The sequence below is a fragment of the Schistocerca piceifrons genome, chromosome X (assembly GCF_021461385.2).
Source record: "Schistocerca piceifrons isolate TAMUIC-IGC-003096 chromosome X, iqSchPice1.1, whole genome shotgun sequence".
Taxonomy (NCBI): domain Eukaryota; kingdom Metazoa; phylum Arthropoda; class Insecta; order Orthoptera; family Acrididae; genus Schistocerca; species Schistocerca piceifrons.
In genome coordinates, this window is record NC_060149.1 from 545,371,926 (window position 1) to 545,389,737 (window position 17,812).

The 17,812-nt window shown below is 40.8% G+C and overlaps 1 protein-coding gene across 1 annotated transcript in view; it reads right to left on the reverse strand.

Annotated features, from left to right (window-relative positions):
• The window catches only part of LOC124721781, a 524,867-nt gene that overhangs the window by 27,477 nt on the left and 479,578 nt on the right, over positions 1-17,812 (reverse strand). Inside the window, exons 41-42 of the mRNA XM_047246895.1 lie at positions 16,898-16,990; positions 3,451-3,488 (exon numbers count right to left, since the gene is read on the reverse strand). Of these exons, the coding sequence (XP_047102851.1) occupies positions 3,451-3,488; positions 16,898-16,990 (131 nt within the window). The remainder of the gene's footprint in view (positions 1-3,450; positions 3,489-16,897; positions 16,991-17,812) is intronic.

Consider the following 17,812-nt stretch of genomic DNA (forward strand, 5'->3'; position numbering starts at 1 on the left):
GAGATGTCATGAGGCTCTCCAAAACCTGACCCCAAGGGCAAGTATAGATTGAGTCCCACAAGACATGATGGGCACTGAAGTCTCCCAAGAGGAGAAATGGTCATGGGAGTTGTTCCACAAGACCTACGAGAATCTCAGAGTCTAATGGATCTTGTGGAGGGAGATACAGGGAGCACACAGTGATCCTCCAAGAGCAGACGAGTGATTTGCATTATTGACAAACACAGGAACACCTCTCTTGGCTCTGTCCCCAGTTAGGTCATCCTTGCGGTGAAAGGTATAGCCTTGTAGCATAGGAGTGTCAGTGGCTTTAAAAATATGTTTCTTGTATACACAGTCACATGGGGCGTTACTGCACTAGCAGTTTCAGTTCTTCCACATGTGCCCTGAAGCGATTAATGTTCCATTGTAATGTTGGAGCCTCTATCATGTGAGTTGAGCTTTCACCCAGTCTTTTTGCTGAGCACACGAGCCTGTAATGGGCGTGGGGCGAAACAATTACCCCAGTCAGACAACGTCCATTACTTCTACCAAAGAGTCAAGGGAGACATCAAACAGTATGAAATTGACATAATCAGACAGCTTACTTCCCAACTCCATCGGTAGCTCAGATGGTAGAGCACTTGCCCGCGAAAGGCAAAGGTCCCGAGTTCGAGTCTCGGTCGGGCACACAGTTTTAATCTGCCAGGAAGTTTCAGACAATCTACCTGGTTTAGCAAAAATGTGACTCACCCAAGGAGCCGACATATTTCCAGTGATCGACAGTTGAATCCCAATGGTTCTGGGCCCACTGCAATCATTTTTGAAATGTTGCAGGGTCAATATGTGAACACGTGGGGATGGTCTGCTGCACAACTACATTTTCAACAATGTATGATGAACGGTGTGCTCTGAAAAACTTGGGCGTGCACCAGCATTGTGCACTTTTGGCAAGGGTGCCACAGACCACGATCTATCCTACTTTACAGAGCATTAAGTTCCAAAGCCCATATTCTGTGAAGAGTTGTGGACGTCCAACCATTCAGCATCTAGTAGTAGTTTTACTGTCCTCCTACCTCTTTCCATAGATGCTCATAACAGTAGCACCTGAACGTTCCACCAGCTTTGCCATTTTTGAGATACCGGTTCATAGACACTGTGTAATAATAATCTGCCCTTTGTCAAAGTTTCTTATCTCAATGGATTTCCTCATTTGCAGCCCATACCTTCACTAAGTGAACCCTCGTCTGTATCTGCTCTGCTTACATACTTTTCCTACTGCTTCAGGTACCGTGGCACCACTAGGAAGCATCCAACATCACGATGGGCAGTGGTCATAATGTTTTGGCTTTATCAGTGTATATTTTACGTGGTTTAGTAAAACATCAGCCATAAAATTGGCATGATTATTCATTTTGCCACACACACAGCTAGTGCGATACTCTTCTTTCCATCCAATGTTAATATTATTTTATTGGCAATATTTGAAGAAATGGCATGTTTGCTATAAGAGTCAAGAAAAGGCAGTGAATCAGCTATTGATCTTAACAAAAACTTAAACAACAAGAGTTGGGGGCCATGAACTCTGCTACTACTAATCACAGGTCTACTATTTTATTACTACAGTAAGACAGCTGGTAAAATATAATTCATCATTTTGATGAATCAGGTTAAACTGCAGCTGAGAACCTTTTATATCAGTGTGTTTTAAGACACAAAAATATTTTGTACCTCTCCACACTTCTGCGTGTATACAAATCCAACATTTGAGAATATGGTTACAATCAAGCTGCCATCAAACAAAGCTTTGAAACTATTTAACAGCTTAAAATACACACGTTAAAAACGTTTTGCATCACCCAGTCCCCAGAACTGCTGAAGATATAGGTTGACTGTGGATATTGTATCATAGACACAGTCTCTTTGACTGTTCAGAGATGTCACTAAACCCACCCAAAGATGTGAACAACCATGCATGAGCAGTGCCTATTAGATGGTGGGGTCCAACAGCCGATCAGTTCCAGTCATTCCACCAGAAAGGAGGTACACGGCTCATGTCTGTAGTTCAATCATGCCTAGATGGTCAGTACCACGGTTTGGTCATGTCCGCATTGTTACATTGTGCCTGGAAGGGCTCTCAATGAGGGAAGTGTCCAGGTGTCTCGGAGTGAACCAAATTGATGTTTTTCAGACACAGAGAGAGAGAGAGAGAGACAGACAGACAGACAGGAACTGTCGATGACATGCCTTTCTCAGACAGACAGACAGACAGCAACTGTTGATGACATGCCTCGCTCAGGCCGCCCAAGGGCTACTACTGCAATGGATGGCTACTACCTATGGATTGTGGCTTGGAGGAACGCTGACAGCAACACCACCATGTTGAATAATGATTTTCGTGCAACCACAGGACATCGTGTTATGACTCAAACTGTGCGCAATAGGCTGCATAATGTGCAACTTCACTCCTGACATCCATGGCGAGGTCCATTTTTGCAACCATGACACCATGCAGCACGGTACAGATGAGCCCAACAACATGCCAAATGGACCGCCCAGGATTGCCATCACGTTCTTTTCACTGATGAGCATTGTGTATGCCTTCAACCAGACAATTGTTGGAGACGTGTTTAGAGGCAACCCTGTCAGGCTGAGTGCCTTACACACACTGTCCAGCAAGTGCAGCAAAGGTGGAGGTTACCTGCTGTTTTGGGGTGGCATTATGTGGGACCGATATACACCACTGTTGGTCATTGAAGGGCCATAATGGCTGTACAATACGTGAATGCCATCCTCCAATGAATAATGCAACCATATTGGCAGCACATTGTCGAGGCATTCATCTTCATAGGCGACAATTCGCGTCCCCATTGTGCAAATCTTGTGAACGACTTCCTTCAGGACAATGACATTGCTCGACTAGAGTGGTCAGCATGTTCTACAGACATGAACCCTATTGAACATGCCTGGGATAGATTGAAAAGGGCTGTTTATGGATGACAAGACCCACCAACCACACAGGGATCTACGCCGAATCGCTGTTGAGGAGTAGGACAATCTGGACCAACAGTGCCTTGACGAACTTGTGGACAGTATGCCACGACGAATACAGGCATGCATCAATGCAAGAGGACTTGCTACTGGGTATTAGAGGTAGTGGTGTGTACAGCAATCTGGACCACCACCTCTGAAGGTCTTGCTGTATGGTGGTACAACATGCATTGTGTGGTTTTCATGAGGAATAAAAAGGACAGAAATGATGTTTATACTACAATTTTCTGTACAGATTCCAGAACTGAGGTGATGCAAAACTTTTTTTGATCTGTGTAGAAATATTATTTCACTTTCCAAGCACATTATTCCACACAAAGATAGATTATTGTCTATTGAGTATAAGTCGAATGCATTCTGTAGAAGCCACCACTGGTCACATACACTGACTTCTTTGGAAAAAGGAATGAAAATCCTTACCTTATGTTACTTGACTTTCTGTCCCTCACGTGAGATTCCTGGAACAATATGTGAAAGTCTATTTTTTCAGCCTGTAGTAAATGTGCAACACACATCTAATATTATAGCACTACTAATTCAGTTTTACATCTTAAAATAATATGAATGAGATACTTATTTATAAAATATGGCTCACTTTAGAGCAATGGCTAACTCCTGCTGTTATTCATAGACACATGAAAATGTTGAATTTACTTTTGGACAAATTAGAATATTATTTTTTCAAATGGTTAGCTGTCTAAAGTTAAAAAAAATTCGTCCTTCCTGTTACTAGTGTATCTTAAGTATTCTACCTGATAACTGCTACATTAATTGCTACTTTTTCACAAATTTTTTTTTGAGGATAGACAGAACACAGACACTCAATAAGTTGGCATAGGATGATGCCATTTACTTACCCATTGCTGTACCATAGATTAGTTTGTAGGTAAGGAGAAGTAATTGTTGTTGAGGATGTAGTTTAACTTGGTGACCATCCATTTTATTTTGTTTGTATTTTTTGTGATATGTCCATGTATTTTTTCACTTTTTATTATTGACTATGGGCTGCTGTTATATTCATCTGTACCAATACAGAAATGTTTCCCTACCTCTAGTGAGAAAGCAATCCCACCTAATGTTCCTGCATTGTTGCCTAGGTCATGAAATCCTCCCAAATGGCCTCACCATCAAATTATCCATCTCTGGCTGCAACGTGTCTTTCCACAATGAACTCTACCTGTTGAAATTCTGTCTGTCCATAGCCCTCATCAAATTAGCCTTACAAAACCATATACATCAGGTTCAAACCACCTTGATCTACATTCTCTCCACCATATGAAACCCTTGGCTGCCAACAATTAGAGCAGCATGCACAATGCCACCTCAAAAAAAAAAGAGTTCAATGTATTCACCTCACACTCCCACCTTTGACTACCACTATCCATCACCACCAGAGCCTGCCTCAAACTTCCTCTGAATCCCTACATATCCGCCAAATGCTGCCTTGAAGACATGTGACATTTACCACATCTGCAAAAATTCACTCGCTCCACCCTACAGATCCCAGAGTCTAAACAGACCTGCAACACAGTCATGAACTTGTTGTCCACAATCCTAAATCCCAAAGAAGTATCAATCAGTTCAAAGACCCCACATTTTGCCCCACTTCCAAATTAAATTACACTGGACTTGTTAAAGACCTCGTCCCCTTTACCCAGTCCCTATAGGCAAACATTTTTTTACCATTAATCCTACCAATCAGATCAAAACCAATTCTGAATCCCACCCTACTCAATTTACTCCTCCATCTGATTCTGATACCCCACCATCCCCAAATAATCCTATGTTCACTTTCCAGAATTCCCTAATCTTGAACCTTGCATCACCATCATTCCCCACATCCATCAACATGAAAACCAATCTCACAACCACAGACAGAACTACAATCCACCACCTAAAAACTGATACTCACCTTACTACATTACCTGCCAAGCAAGGCCATTATGATTATGAATTGCAGGGACTACCTGGTGGAGGGAATCTGCCAGCTGTCAGGCACGTCCATCTACAAGCCCTGCCACAGTGAACCCATTCCAGAAATCCAGCAGGATCTACAGTTCTTCCTCAAATCTCTAGGTACATCACAGAACATCTCCCCTGAGTCTATCTACCAACTCACCCCTCCACTCGCCACACTCATACCTTCAACATGCTTCCTAAAGCACTTAAGTCCAACCACCCAGGACATCTCCTCGTGTCTGGTTAAACACCCCCCCCCCCCCCAAAAAAAGAGAATCTTTGCCCTTGTGGACCAACACTTTTAGCATATTATCTGTAACTTTCTTGCATACATAAAAGAATCCCACCAGTACCTCTACTGACTCTCCACAGTTCTTGTTCCTTTACCTACCGGCAGCCTGCTTGTCCCTGTCAGTGCCACCCCCCTCCATATTAATATGCCCAATGCCCATGGCCTTCTCGCTACTGAACGCTACCTTTCCCAATGCCTGACTGATCTCCTTCCTGGTCACCATGACCAACTATATCCTCACCCAAAATTACCTCTCCATAAAACATATCAACCATAAACAAATCCAAAATTCAGCACTGGGTGCCCACATAACACCATCCTATGCCAACCTGTTTATGGGCTATCTCGAAGAATCCTCCATAACCACCGTGAATCCAAAACCTTTAACACCTGGTTCAGATTCATTGATGACATTTTCATGATCAGAGTAGAGGGTGTATATTCCTCCAGATCCTCAAAACCTTCTCCCCCATTCACTTTACCGGGTCCTTCTCAGCCAAACAAGCCACCTTCCTCATTGTCAAACTCCACCTAATGGATGGCTCCGCCAGTACCCCCCCCCCCCCCCCCCACACACACACACACACCAAACCTACCAACCACCAACATCTCCAATTTGAAAGCTGCCACCCATTTGACACAGAAAAGACCATTCCATATACAATAGCCACCCATGGTTATACCATCTGTAGTGATGAGCAGTCTAAATATTCTGAGGATCTCACTAAGGCCTTCAAAGACTGAAATTACTCTCCCCACCTTGTCTAAAAATAGATCCCCATGTCTTCTCCCTCCAGTTACCTACCATCCTGCACATACTCACTGCCCAGCCAAAACGGAGCATCCCTCCCATGACTCAGTACCACCCATGACTGGAGCAACTGAATCATCTTTTCTGCCAGAGTTTCAGCTACCTCTCATTGTGGTCTGATATGTCCTTGCCATCCATCCCACAGTGAAAGTCTGCCACACAACCAACCTACCCAATATCTACATCTACATCTCTACTCCGCAAGCCACCTGACGGTGTGTGGAGGAGGGTGCCTTGAGTACCTCTATCGGCTCTCCCTCCTATTCCAGTCTTGTATTGTTTGTAGAAAGAAAGATTGTCAGTATGCCTCTGTGTGGGCTCTAATCTCTCTGATTTTATCCTCATGGTCTCTTTACTATTCCGCCCCTGCTCCCAACCCCTTGCTCCATGATTCATATCCCTGCAACAGACCTACATGCAAGGCCTGACCTGTACACCTTCCCAGTACCACCGACTCCAGTCCTGTCACAGAAATCTATTACCCCATCATAGGTACGGCTACCAGTGAAAGTAGACATGTGATCTACTAACTTAGCTGCAACCACCGTACTACGTTCTATGAGGACACTAATGAGCTGCCTGCATGAATGGCCACTGATAAACTGTGCCCAAGAGACAGCTGGACTACTCAGCTGTTGAGCATGGCACCCAACATGATGTGCCAGCTTTTCTGAACTGTGCAGGTAGGAACTCTCCATGCAACGTATTCTTGGTTCCCATAGCCCCCTGGCTTCAATCTCTACCAGTGCTGGTCCTCCACTTGCCTATCTCCTTCCTTGCTCTCACTCCTACCCTACAAATACCTTCTACCTTGCCAGCACACCTGCACAGTCCATTCTCTCCTCTACATCTCTCCACTCTGATTTGCCCTCCCCTTACCAAGACAAACTTCGATGTTGTACCTAACAGCCCACTACGCTGTCCCCATCACAACCTTGCATGCTCCCACTGGAAGCACTAACACTGTCCCTCACCTCAACTCTGTTAGCCTTTCCTCTCCCATCACTACATCTCAATGGCCATGAACTATCCTCCCCTGCAAGTCTGTCACTTAGCATACGGAGTTACCACATCAGCTGTCACTCAATTAAAAGTGACACACAAACACAGTGGGACACTTCACAAGTGCTACAGTGCTACTCATGTAATGTGGATCAATGTTCAAAGCAGCTGCTGTCGGGTATGGTGGCAACATGAGAAACTCCATCCACAGACTGATTTTAAGTAACAAAACTGTGACTGATGACGTGTTTTGTAGTGCTGAATTTACACTCACGTCCCAACCTAACCATTGCCTCCTGATGTGCAATGTATTCCAGAAAACAGTGGTCAACAACCTGTTGGGAAAGTATTATTGATGCTTATTTTGCTCATTGCAATTGTTTAAACCAGACTTCCATGAGCAAACAATAGGCAGAAAAATTTCAGTTTCAGTACTAAAAGTGAACTGCAACTTCTCACTTTCATTTGTTACCTGAAACTATACAAGCTGACATGATACCAACCAATGAGCAATCCTGGTTGGCACTTGGTTACAGGATATAGGCAGCACAAGCAGATTACAAACAAAACAGGAATGATAGGAAGAAAAATAAGCGCAAAGAAAAAATAAGAGCAAATAAAAAAGTCAATCCAATGATGAAAGTGATGCAACAAAAGGTTAAAAATAAAAATAAAAATAAAAGGGTTATATCATCTAACGAGATACAAACCCACAACCTTCAGCATGCAGAGTTGCAACTTCACTATTGCACTATGGCACCACAGACCAATCTCTGTGATGATTATAAACAAATACATGATCCCAAATTGAGTCATGTGTGAAAGGATCCAGTAGTGTTTGACTAATGCTGTGTACGAAATGTGCATATTTAGTTACTATCATTTTGTGTGTGTTGTTTATGGGGTGGTTATCATGTCTGACACAATGTGAAATTAAGAGGCCAGATTCAGGACCCTGGATCCATATAGATCAAGAATCAGAGCCTGACAAGGAATTAGGAGTGAACTGATCATTTGTTGCGGCAATAGCGAACAGTTCAGGTGAGGCGATGAGTGTTCTGAATGGAGCAAGACAGCTCCAATACATGAAGCATGAACTGTTAAGTATGTTTAGTCAGACTATAGTCTGTAAATACTTTAGGAGTGAAGGAGGTCATCCAACGAAGAGCAAACACATTGAGACGTCAAGAGGAACACATGAAAAGAAGAAAGAAAACTTGCTAGCTTTCAGAGTAATCCTTACATGTGAGTGCGCGCGCACACACACACACACACACACACACACACACACACACACTGTCAGCTAGACCCAAAATGCCAGTGCTGCAATTCAGCAAGTGACTAGGGGTGGACTGAGGGTTGTGTTGGGTGGAGTGGTAGAGGGAGAGAGAGACAGGGGACAGGAAGAGGGGTTGATGTGGGTTGCTAGAGACTCAGCAGCAGGCAGCCAGTTTGCTGGCTAGAAATGTAGGATGGAGGGTTGGCAGGTGCATAGGCTAGGCATGAGATGCACCAATGTCGGAGCTGGTAGGGAGCAGCACATGCAGAAAGTGATTTGGGGGCATGAGTTTGGATATGCTGATGGATGAAGGGGAACAGATTGGGGCCAGGACAATGGAGGGAAAGGTGTGTTGCAAGGAAGCTCCCATCTGTGTTGTTTGGAGAATCTAATGCTGGAGGGAAGGATCCACATAGCTCTGGTTGTGAAGCAGCCATTGAAATTAAGCATCTTATGCTCAGCTGCATGTTGTGGCACCAGGTGCTCAACTTTAATCTTGTCAACAGTTTGGTGCTTGTCATTCATCCTGCTTGACAGCTAATTGGTAGTTATGCCTACATAAAAAGCTGTGCAGAGCTGATGAGGTAGGATAAGCCTGTGACAATACTGGAGTGCTGGGTGGGTGGATTGGGCAGCTCTTGCATCTAGGTATTCAACAGGGATAGGAACCTTGTGGCAAGGGGTTGGACATTATTGTGGCATAGGTATGAACTAGCATGTTATGTAGGTTGGGTGGCTGATGGAACACCACTTTAGGAGCAGTGAGAAGGATCTTGGGTAGGATGTTCTTTATTTCAGGGCATGATAGAAAATCTAAGTCCTGTTCAAATAACTTACGAGTTTGCTGCCGGGTGACGTCGTCAAACACTGACGATATTTCGACAGGAGCACACCCTGCCATTCTCAAGGCACAAATGCAAGGAAGAAGAAATGTGCAAGCAAATTTAATACCTCAGTTCACAGAGGAGAAACAAGGAAGACAACACACACAGAACAAGTGTCAACACAAACATAGATAACCAACATCAGAATTATCGATAGTTACTATTAATCAACAGGTGAGGTAGCACTAATTCTGTCCCTTTGTTTTTTGATGAGAGACAGAGCCGGATTCCAAGCAGCATTTAAACAAAATCCACCATCTCTGTTAATAAGGTTGCTTGATAGTCTGATTTCAACAGCTTCCTTAATAACACTATCCCAACAGCTGGACGTGCAAGCCAGAATCTCCGTGTTGTTGTATTCCATAGCATGACCGGTGTCAAGGCAATGTTCTGCAATAGCGGATTTGCTCGGCTGTTGTAAGTGTGTGTGACGATTATGTTCAATACACCAGTCTTCCACTGTCCTGATTGTCTGACCAATATATGACATGCCACAACTGCAAGGAATACGATAGACCCCAGCCTTACGCAAACCAAGATCATCTTTTACGGATGCCAACAGGGCCTTAATCTTAGAAGGTGGTCAAAAAACATATTTCACATCATATTTCTGCAAAATACGGCCAATCCTGTTGGGAATGCTTCCTGTGTATGGCAAAAAGGCCGTAGACTTAGGTGCCACTTCGTTGCTATCGTCACTCACCCATTGCACAGAAGGCTGATGGCGCAACACATGTTTGATCTGCCTCTCACTATAACCGTTCTGACGAAAGGTGACTTCGAGATGTGATAGCTCAGCTGCCAAACTTTCAGGGTCTGAGATAACGTGGGCCCTGAGAACCAAGGTGTGAAGTACTCCTTGTGTGTGTCTGTGTGAGAGGACTGGCATAGTCTGATAGCTAATAATATCTAGCTGTCTTTTTTCATTGTGCCCCTCTGCCAATCAACATCTCTTCTACATGGTAAGTAGCACTCTATCCCTTTCATATTGTTGTTATTCAATCCCAGATGGTTGCACTAAAAATGCTAGAATGCCATTAGATAATATGCAAGACAATGGGAATAATTTACTCAATATGTAATGCATCTCATGATGTCTTATGACTACTTAGGTCGCTGATATGGAGTACCTGGCAGTAGGTGGTAGCACAATGCACCTAATATGCAAAACGTGATGCCTGTCACATGGGTCTTGAGGCCATCTTCAGTTCGTGTGGGCAACTGGTGGTAGTGATGATGATTACTGGTCTTGCTTGCAGATGCAAGCAGAGCTTCCTATTTGCGGTATCATACCCCGAGTTGATTGGGGTGATTTTGTTTGGGGCCTTCTGAAGGATCTCATGAAGATCCTCCAGTGATTCTGTAATGGTTGTGGCTGTAGATTTCTGGATCGATATTTAGAGGTGGAGAACAGTATGATTCCCCCGATTAGGTCAGGAGTGCACTACACAGAGGAAGCAGCAACTTGGGGGGTTGCAGAGCACTTGTGGAGTGAGCACAAGGGTTTTTTAGATTAGGCAATAGTTTGGGGCCCTCTGATGAATGTATACCACATGATATGCAGATAGTGAAATCAGATCACGTACAAAGTAAAGACACTTCGTATGTCACAATTTTAAAAGTAATTGCTGATGCATCATAACAAAGGCCACGAATTCACCATCCTTCAGGACAACTGTCATGCTCAAATTATACTTGGGATAGAGAGATGGATGAAATGCAAAGTGGAATACTCCCACATATTTAATGAGGGCGGAACGTATATTGAAAGGATAGGTTATATGCCACAAGACAGGGAGTGTGCATTGTACTTCACAAAAATGTTGTCTATTGAGATCTAAATCGAGTCTGACTGCAAAGTTATGAAGATGCAAGTAACTAGCTTAGGTGAACTAAAATCTTTATATATTTTTTAGCCACCTAATTCAGCTGTAATAGTTGAAAAATGATTCAAAGGAAGCCTATGCTATGTCACACGGAAGTACCCCACTCATCCAATATTAGCTGAATGTGGCTTTAACCTAACAAGTATAGATTGGGATGTCTATGGTTTCAATGCAGGTGGTATGGACAGGCAGTCTTGTGACACAGTTCTGACAACATTCTCCAAAACTGTCTCAAATAGCTAGTTCTACAATCCAGATGAAAGGGAAATATTTTATACCTTGTAAATACAAACAGGCAGTGGTGTGCATTCAGGGAAGCAACTGAAGCACTGCTTCGGTAACAATAACTGTAACAATATATTACATTCTTATAATCATACATTTATTCCAATGTATCTACATAAAACCCTTACAGTTCCTTGAAACACATAGAACTAATACAATTGTTACACTACATTATTGACAGACCATTGTGAGCTGAGACAAAGCAATGCCCATGTAGCTTAGATGTGCAGTGAGAGAGTTTCGTGTGCAGCTCTGTTAGTCGTGCATAGTGTGCACTTTTCTGTCACAACTGGAGCCAGTTTCAGGCTATGAGAGACTCATGGATGCACCTCTATTGGCTCATGGGCCATGTACAAGTTTTTCAGCAACAAGCATGTTAGCTTGCATGGGCATATAATACAGGGTAATGGAGTGTATCAATAATAGTATAGTATTGCAATGCTCAGTTTATGAGTTTGCCGAATCTGTATGAAAGACTGTCAAGGTGTCTGGTAGTAACTAGTAATAATATAGAAATATGTCTGTGTGTACTACAAAAGAGCTCTTGTCTAAACTATTTTGTGCAAATTCTTTCTCAAAAAAGAAGGAGATAGTTAAAAATGGGCAGTCAACATCAGAACTACCGAACTTGGTTCAAAATACTAATAAATGAACTAGACATTTTACTGGTTAACTAGTAGCAGTGACCCAAATGTGGTATTTAGCTGGTATTGTCCATTGTTTGGTCTGTTAAACATCTAGAATCATCTGTAGCTATTGCTGCTTTCAGGGAAAGAAGAACAGAAACTACATTTGCTGACCAGCTAAAAAATGAAATATCTCTACACAATTAAAAGCAAGGCAAACAGGGATATCCTTAAAAGGCAAATTAATGCAGAGTTTTTCTGAGAAAAAAAGAGTTGGCCTTCTGACATGATGGAACAACAATTTATATTCACCAGAGAAATTATGTGGAATTGCTGAAGTAAACTGCAGAGTACAATCCTCATTTGGAAGAGCATGTAGAAACCTCTGCTATGTTTAAAGGAATTTCTAATCAAATTTAAAACTATCCAATATAAGCTGTAGGTTAGACCATTTTATCAGCTATAAAGTGGGAAATTGTGGATGATCCTTTTGTTGCCATCACTGTTTACAAAACCTTAGATGTGTCTAATAAAGCACAGTTTTCTACTGTCATGTATTATCACATGAAGGAGAGATAAAGGAAAGATTCTTGGTGTTCTGTAATATACGTAATACTCATGTTCTTAACCTTGTTTTGTCTCAAAGCACCAGACAAATACTAAAGTCTTAAATATTTTTTTAATTTGCTTGATGTACTTGCAGTTTTTCCCCCAAGATCTTGTAAATGTATTAAATTTTTGGATGATTTTTCTGTGTTGTCTTCCACATGTCTGTCCACTGCAATGCAATTCCACATAAAGATTGATGAATGCTGAGTACAGAAGCAGAACTTTACATTGTAGTGGGTTTAGTGCCATGCTAGAACCTCAAGAAATTGATTCAGCTATTTTACCACCAATTAAGGTATTTTTGCCACTTTTAGACAATTTCAAATTTGTTTTTTTCTCTAGAATACATCCAACAGAATATTTATCTTCAATGGCATGCTTTATAATGTCCTGCAGAACCAGGCAAGTGATGTTTTGCACTGTGAACATAAAATCCAAGAAACCCGCCACTCCATAGTCATTCTACTTGATGACTGTGAACAAGTTTTGCAAGGAACTATGTCTCAAGTAGGAGAACATTCGAAAGGGAAAAATATCAACTATAAATGAGTCTCTTGCAAAGTGTTTGATAACACTAATACCCACTTTTGTTTAAGATTCGAAGATTTTTTAATTTATTGTTGCTTTAAATCTGTGGACAATACTTTAACCAGTTCCCTGAAAGCAGCTTATAAAGCCCTTAGGTGCATATGGAAAGCTCTTTGGGCCATTCAGTAGAAAAATAAGCTGACTGTAGAGTACAGTACTGATGAGTTTAGAAATACAACCATGAGTGAACCTGCAAAACTACTGAGCACTAATTCAATGCCAAACAAAACTTTTCAGCAATTTAATATGTTACTTTAACTATGGTATACAATAACAGTGAGTGTGTATTCAGTAAAAAAGTTGTTCTCAGCTGTGAAGAGGATCAATGGCTACTCTGTAACTTCAACTGGAGAAGAGAGACATTCTCAACTTTCAGTTGAAGCTCACCTACTACGAGAATTCAAAAAGAAGAAACATTTCTTTGAGGAAGTGGTTACCAAATTTGCTTCCTATGAGAGAAGAATGGACTTTTGATCCTAATGATCTTGCAGAGATGGTCTACCAAAGCATTAAGGTAGAGATTAAAGCCAGGAACTAGTTATTTTCAACAAAAATTTTGCTTGTAGCAGTATAAATTGATACTGGATATAATTACTTCAATACCTATTCTTTAAATTTAAACTCTTACCAATTACAATTTCAATCTTTAATATTTATTCATTTAATTTAAAATATTACCAGTTGTGAGTGTTGTCAAGATGAGCTGGCCACTTTATTTAGAATAGTTTACTTAAAATACCAAAATAAATAAATTATTAATAATATAAATATAATTCACATAATAATAATATAATTAAAAATATAATATTTTGTGCTTCAGCTATTTGAATGGTCACCACATGCCACTGCAAACAAGCCTGACCTAATCAACTGTGTCAGTAAGGAGACAGAGATTAGTGATCACGATATCATACAGATGACTTACGAAAGTTAATGCACTACGAAGGCCAGGAGACATTTTATGTTTGAAACAGAAGCCATTCAGTTGTTAGCATGCTGCTTAGGCAATAAATGAACATCACTCACTTCCAATATTATGATCAAAATTTAAACTGATTGTAAATCGCGTTCTGGGAACGTGTGCTGAGTAAGTGGATTAAGGATGAAGAATACCCACCATGATTTAATAACAAAATTTGGAAAATCTGAGACAATAGAGACTGCTGCATTCATGGTTCAAGAAAGAATGCAGAACTATTAACAGGCAAATGTTAGTAGAGATTTTTGTGTCTCTTCAAAAAGATTCACGCATGAAGCATACAACTTCCACCACCATACATTAGAGAAAGGCATGGCTAGGACATTAGAAAATTCTGATCCTGCATAAGATCGATAAGCAAATTGATGGTTTGTTTCAGTCACTCCTTGACCACTCTGACATAGCAATAGAAGATAGCAAAAGGAGAGCTGAAGTTTTAAATCTTGTGTTTTCTTTTTAAAAAAATTATCCACAGAGGGTGGTTCTACAGACATACCATCATTTGACTGTTACACAAACTCCTGTATGGAGGACATATAGTGTGTTTAAAATTAGTTCGAACTTTTGACGTTTGGCTGACTGGAGGGGACATGATGCCATCCCCCACTTAACACCAACAGCATCCCCCACATAACACCAACAGTGAGCTGGTTTTCCCTACTATGCTGCCAGCAGTTTGGTTACTAACATGCCCCTGTTGCCATGCTGTGGATAAACAGTACCCTGTGGTGTCATGAGTTAGATGCATCTACATATATTGGCTCTTTTTGTAAAATGGTATTTTCTGACACTGAAGTGCTCTGCAGTCATCAGGTATAGTGACCAAGTGTTTTGTGTTGGCCTGGCAATAAGAGTGCAACACATCTGAACATGAGCTTTACAATGAAAGTGGTAGACCAAGAACAAATTCACCACTGTGAAACTAATATTCTGCTGCAAAATATTCTTCTGAATTCGATAATAGCAATTGACAACATGCCATACCACTGTGTTGTGTTCAGTAAAGCTACAACAATGCAGTGGAGGAAAGTGGATATTTTGCTCTAGGTGCAAAGAAATGTTCCACAGGATAAAGTTGAACCTAGCATGTATAGGGTGAAGTTAATGGACTTGTAGTGCTGTTAGAGCCAGAAACTTCATGCTATCAGGTCAACAAACTGACTGATACTAAGGGACATAGTTTTATCAGGCTTCCTCTGTATCATGCTCATTTAAATCCAAATGAGAATATATGGGCCTAGGTGAGAAGTAATATGGCAAAAAACAACAAGAAGCTTATGCTCAATGAGACTGAAACAGCCAGTCACAGCACAGGACATACAACGTCATGCAAATGTCTTCCTAGTGGTAAAAGCCAAGAGCGAGAATGTTTATGTGAATATTACTGCACTGCATTAAAGATCACTAAGAAACACATCATTTTTGGTAACTATGGGACAGTGGGAAGGAGATGGCAGTATTGAAGGCAAAACTATATGCAAGATATGCAGGATGAAAACGGAGGGAGTGACAGGGGCAAAACTAATTAGACAGCAAAGAGATGAAAAACTGAAGATTTACAAACTGGTTGGATGAGTGAAGAAGTTCAGAAAAGAACAACATGGGAGGAAGATGAAGATAGAGAAATAGCAAGGAGAAAGAGGAAGGAGGGGGTCATGTGACCTTGGGATGGGGTTTCATATGCAGCATCCTGAGAATATCTTCATCTGTTTGATTATTGCATGCAAGAAAGCAAGCATATCTTCCAATCTCAACACTATCATGGAAAACCCAACACTTTTAATCTCACCCCTACAGTGTGTAAGAATGATGACAGTGTCATTTGTCACAGAAAAAAGCTTTCTCCACATAGGAGAAGGGGTGGAGATTCTGGAATCATTCAATAAATCTGCAGATACTGATGTTTGTTTCAAAATAAGGTGCAGAAAAAGTGTACTATGTTCCCATAATCAGTATACACAGAACTTATAGAATTAGTGCAGTAAATAACAACACTTGATACAATTTCTATCACAGGTATTTATGCAGCCCAAAATAATGTTCATTGTGTCAGTGTGCAGTTTAAGCATGAAGACAAGATAATATTAAAAGTACTTTTCTCTCATTTCATGCTAATGTACATCTATTTGCTACATAACAATCACCAACTGTGCCTATTTTTCGATCCCATTTTACAGAAATCTCATAACATGTGCAATAAAGGATGAATAAGTCATGAAATTCAAATGTATACAGGTACCCTTGCATATACAAGCAACATGTCCTTAAACTGACTGCACTACAAACTGTAGCCTACATTTGTCCACCTACAACTGCAGTTTCTTGTTTCCTCTGTACAGTAGCACACATTTATTTCAAAGTTCTCGATACACATTTATTTCACAGGTATATACTAATTCAATTTACAGTTTAGTTAATAGAATTACTGTTTTAATAAAAGCACCTCAGTCACTTCATACACTTATTTTTAATCCAACAACCAGTTCCAGGATCTCAACCGATTCTCAAGTGGTAGTCTGTCATATGGCATCAGTTAAGCAAATATGATACCATATGACACACAACCACCTGAAACTTAGATCATCCTGAAATCAGTTCTGAAGTTAATGGCATTATGTCAGATGCTGGATTACTTTGAAATTATTACAGTACTTTTATGGTACTCACAATTCCTTTATAGTAATCACTCACTTCAGTTTTTCTCAGCTTTACTACAAGGATTCTATTTGGGTTCCAGCTTTCAGGAACACAGCAAGAGAGCTGAAATGAAGTAAGCTAACTAAGACATTTGTAAGAGTAAAACCGTAGTGTCTTATTCGTAGTCATATTTTATGGTACAGAATGAAGAATTTGAATTCATTTCACATAAAAGATGGTATTGCTATTTACCTCAAAGAATCTGGGTGAACTGTGCAACACACAATCAGGTTGACAACACAATCTGAACTGAAAACATTTTACCTAGGAGCTTACAAGAGGATAATTTATAACAGTAATTCAGCTGAGGACCCATGCCCTAGCACAAGTGCCATAGTGCTCATCATGGCTGCATATTTTGCCCTGCACCAAAGAACACTGTCTGAGCATGATGAGGGGGAAGAGGGGAAAACCTGGAAATGCACTGTATTTAGATGGCACTGCAATAGCACTGCATATGACTTTGTTACGTATTTCATATTTCTCAACAGCATAGATCACAAACAAAAACTTTTCAGTATTATTTAATTATTTTTGGTGTGCTGAAGACAATATAATTTTTATCTTGTATAAACTGTCAGACAGAAACAAAATTTCAGAGATTTTTGCAATCAGGTTGTCATATAATTGTCACTTATTTAGTTTCAAAATCAAAAAAGGTTTTTCACACGCATATTGATTGAAACATTGTAGTACTCTTCTATCCTCATGATGGATACTTGGAAACCCTACCCAAGGAAAACAATGTATACATTGTGGGCAGTTTTAATGTAAAAGGATTTGGCTTTCAAACAAGAACTACATTGTAGATAAATCAGTTACATCAGCACCTGAACAGGGGCATTTTCAACTACAACAGCACACAGTCTTGAAAAACAGTTCAAA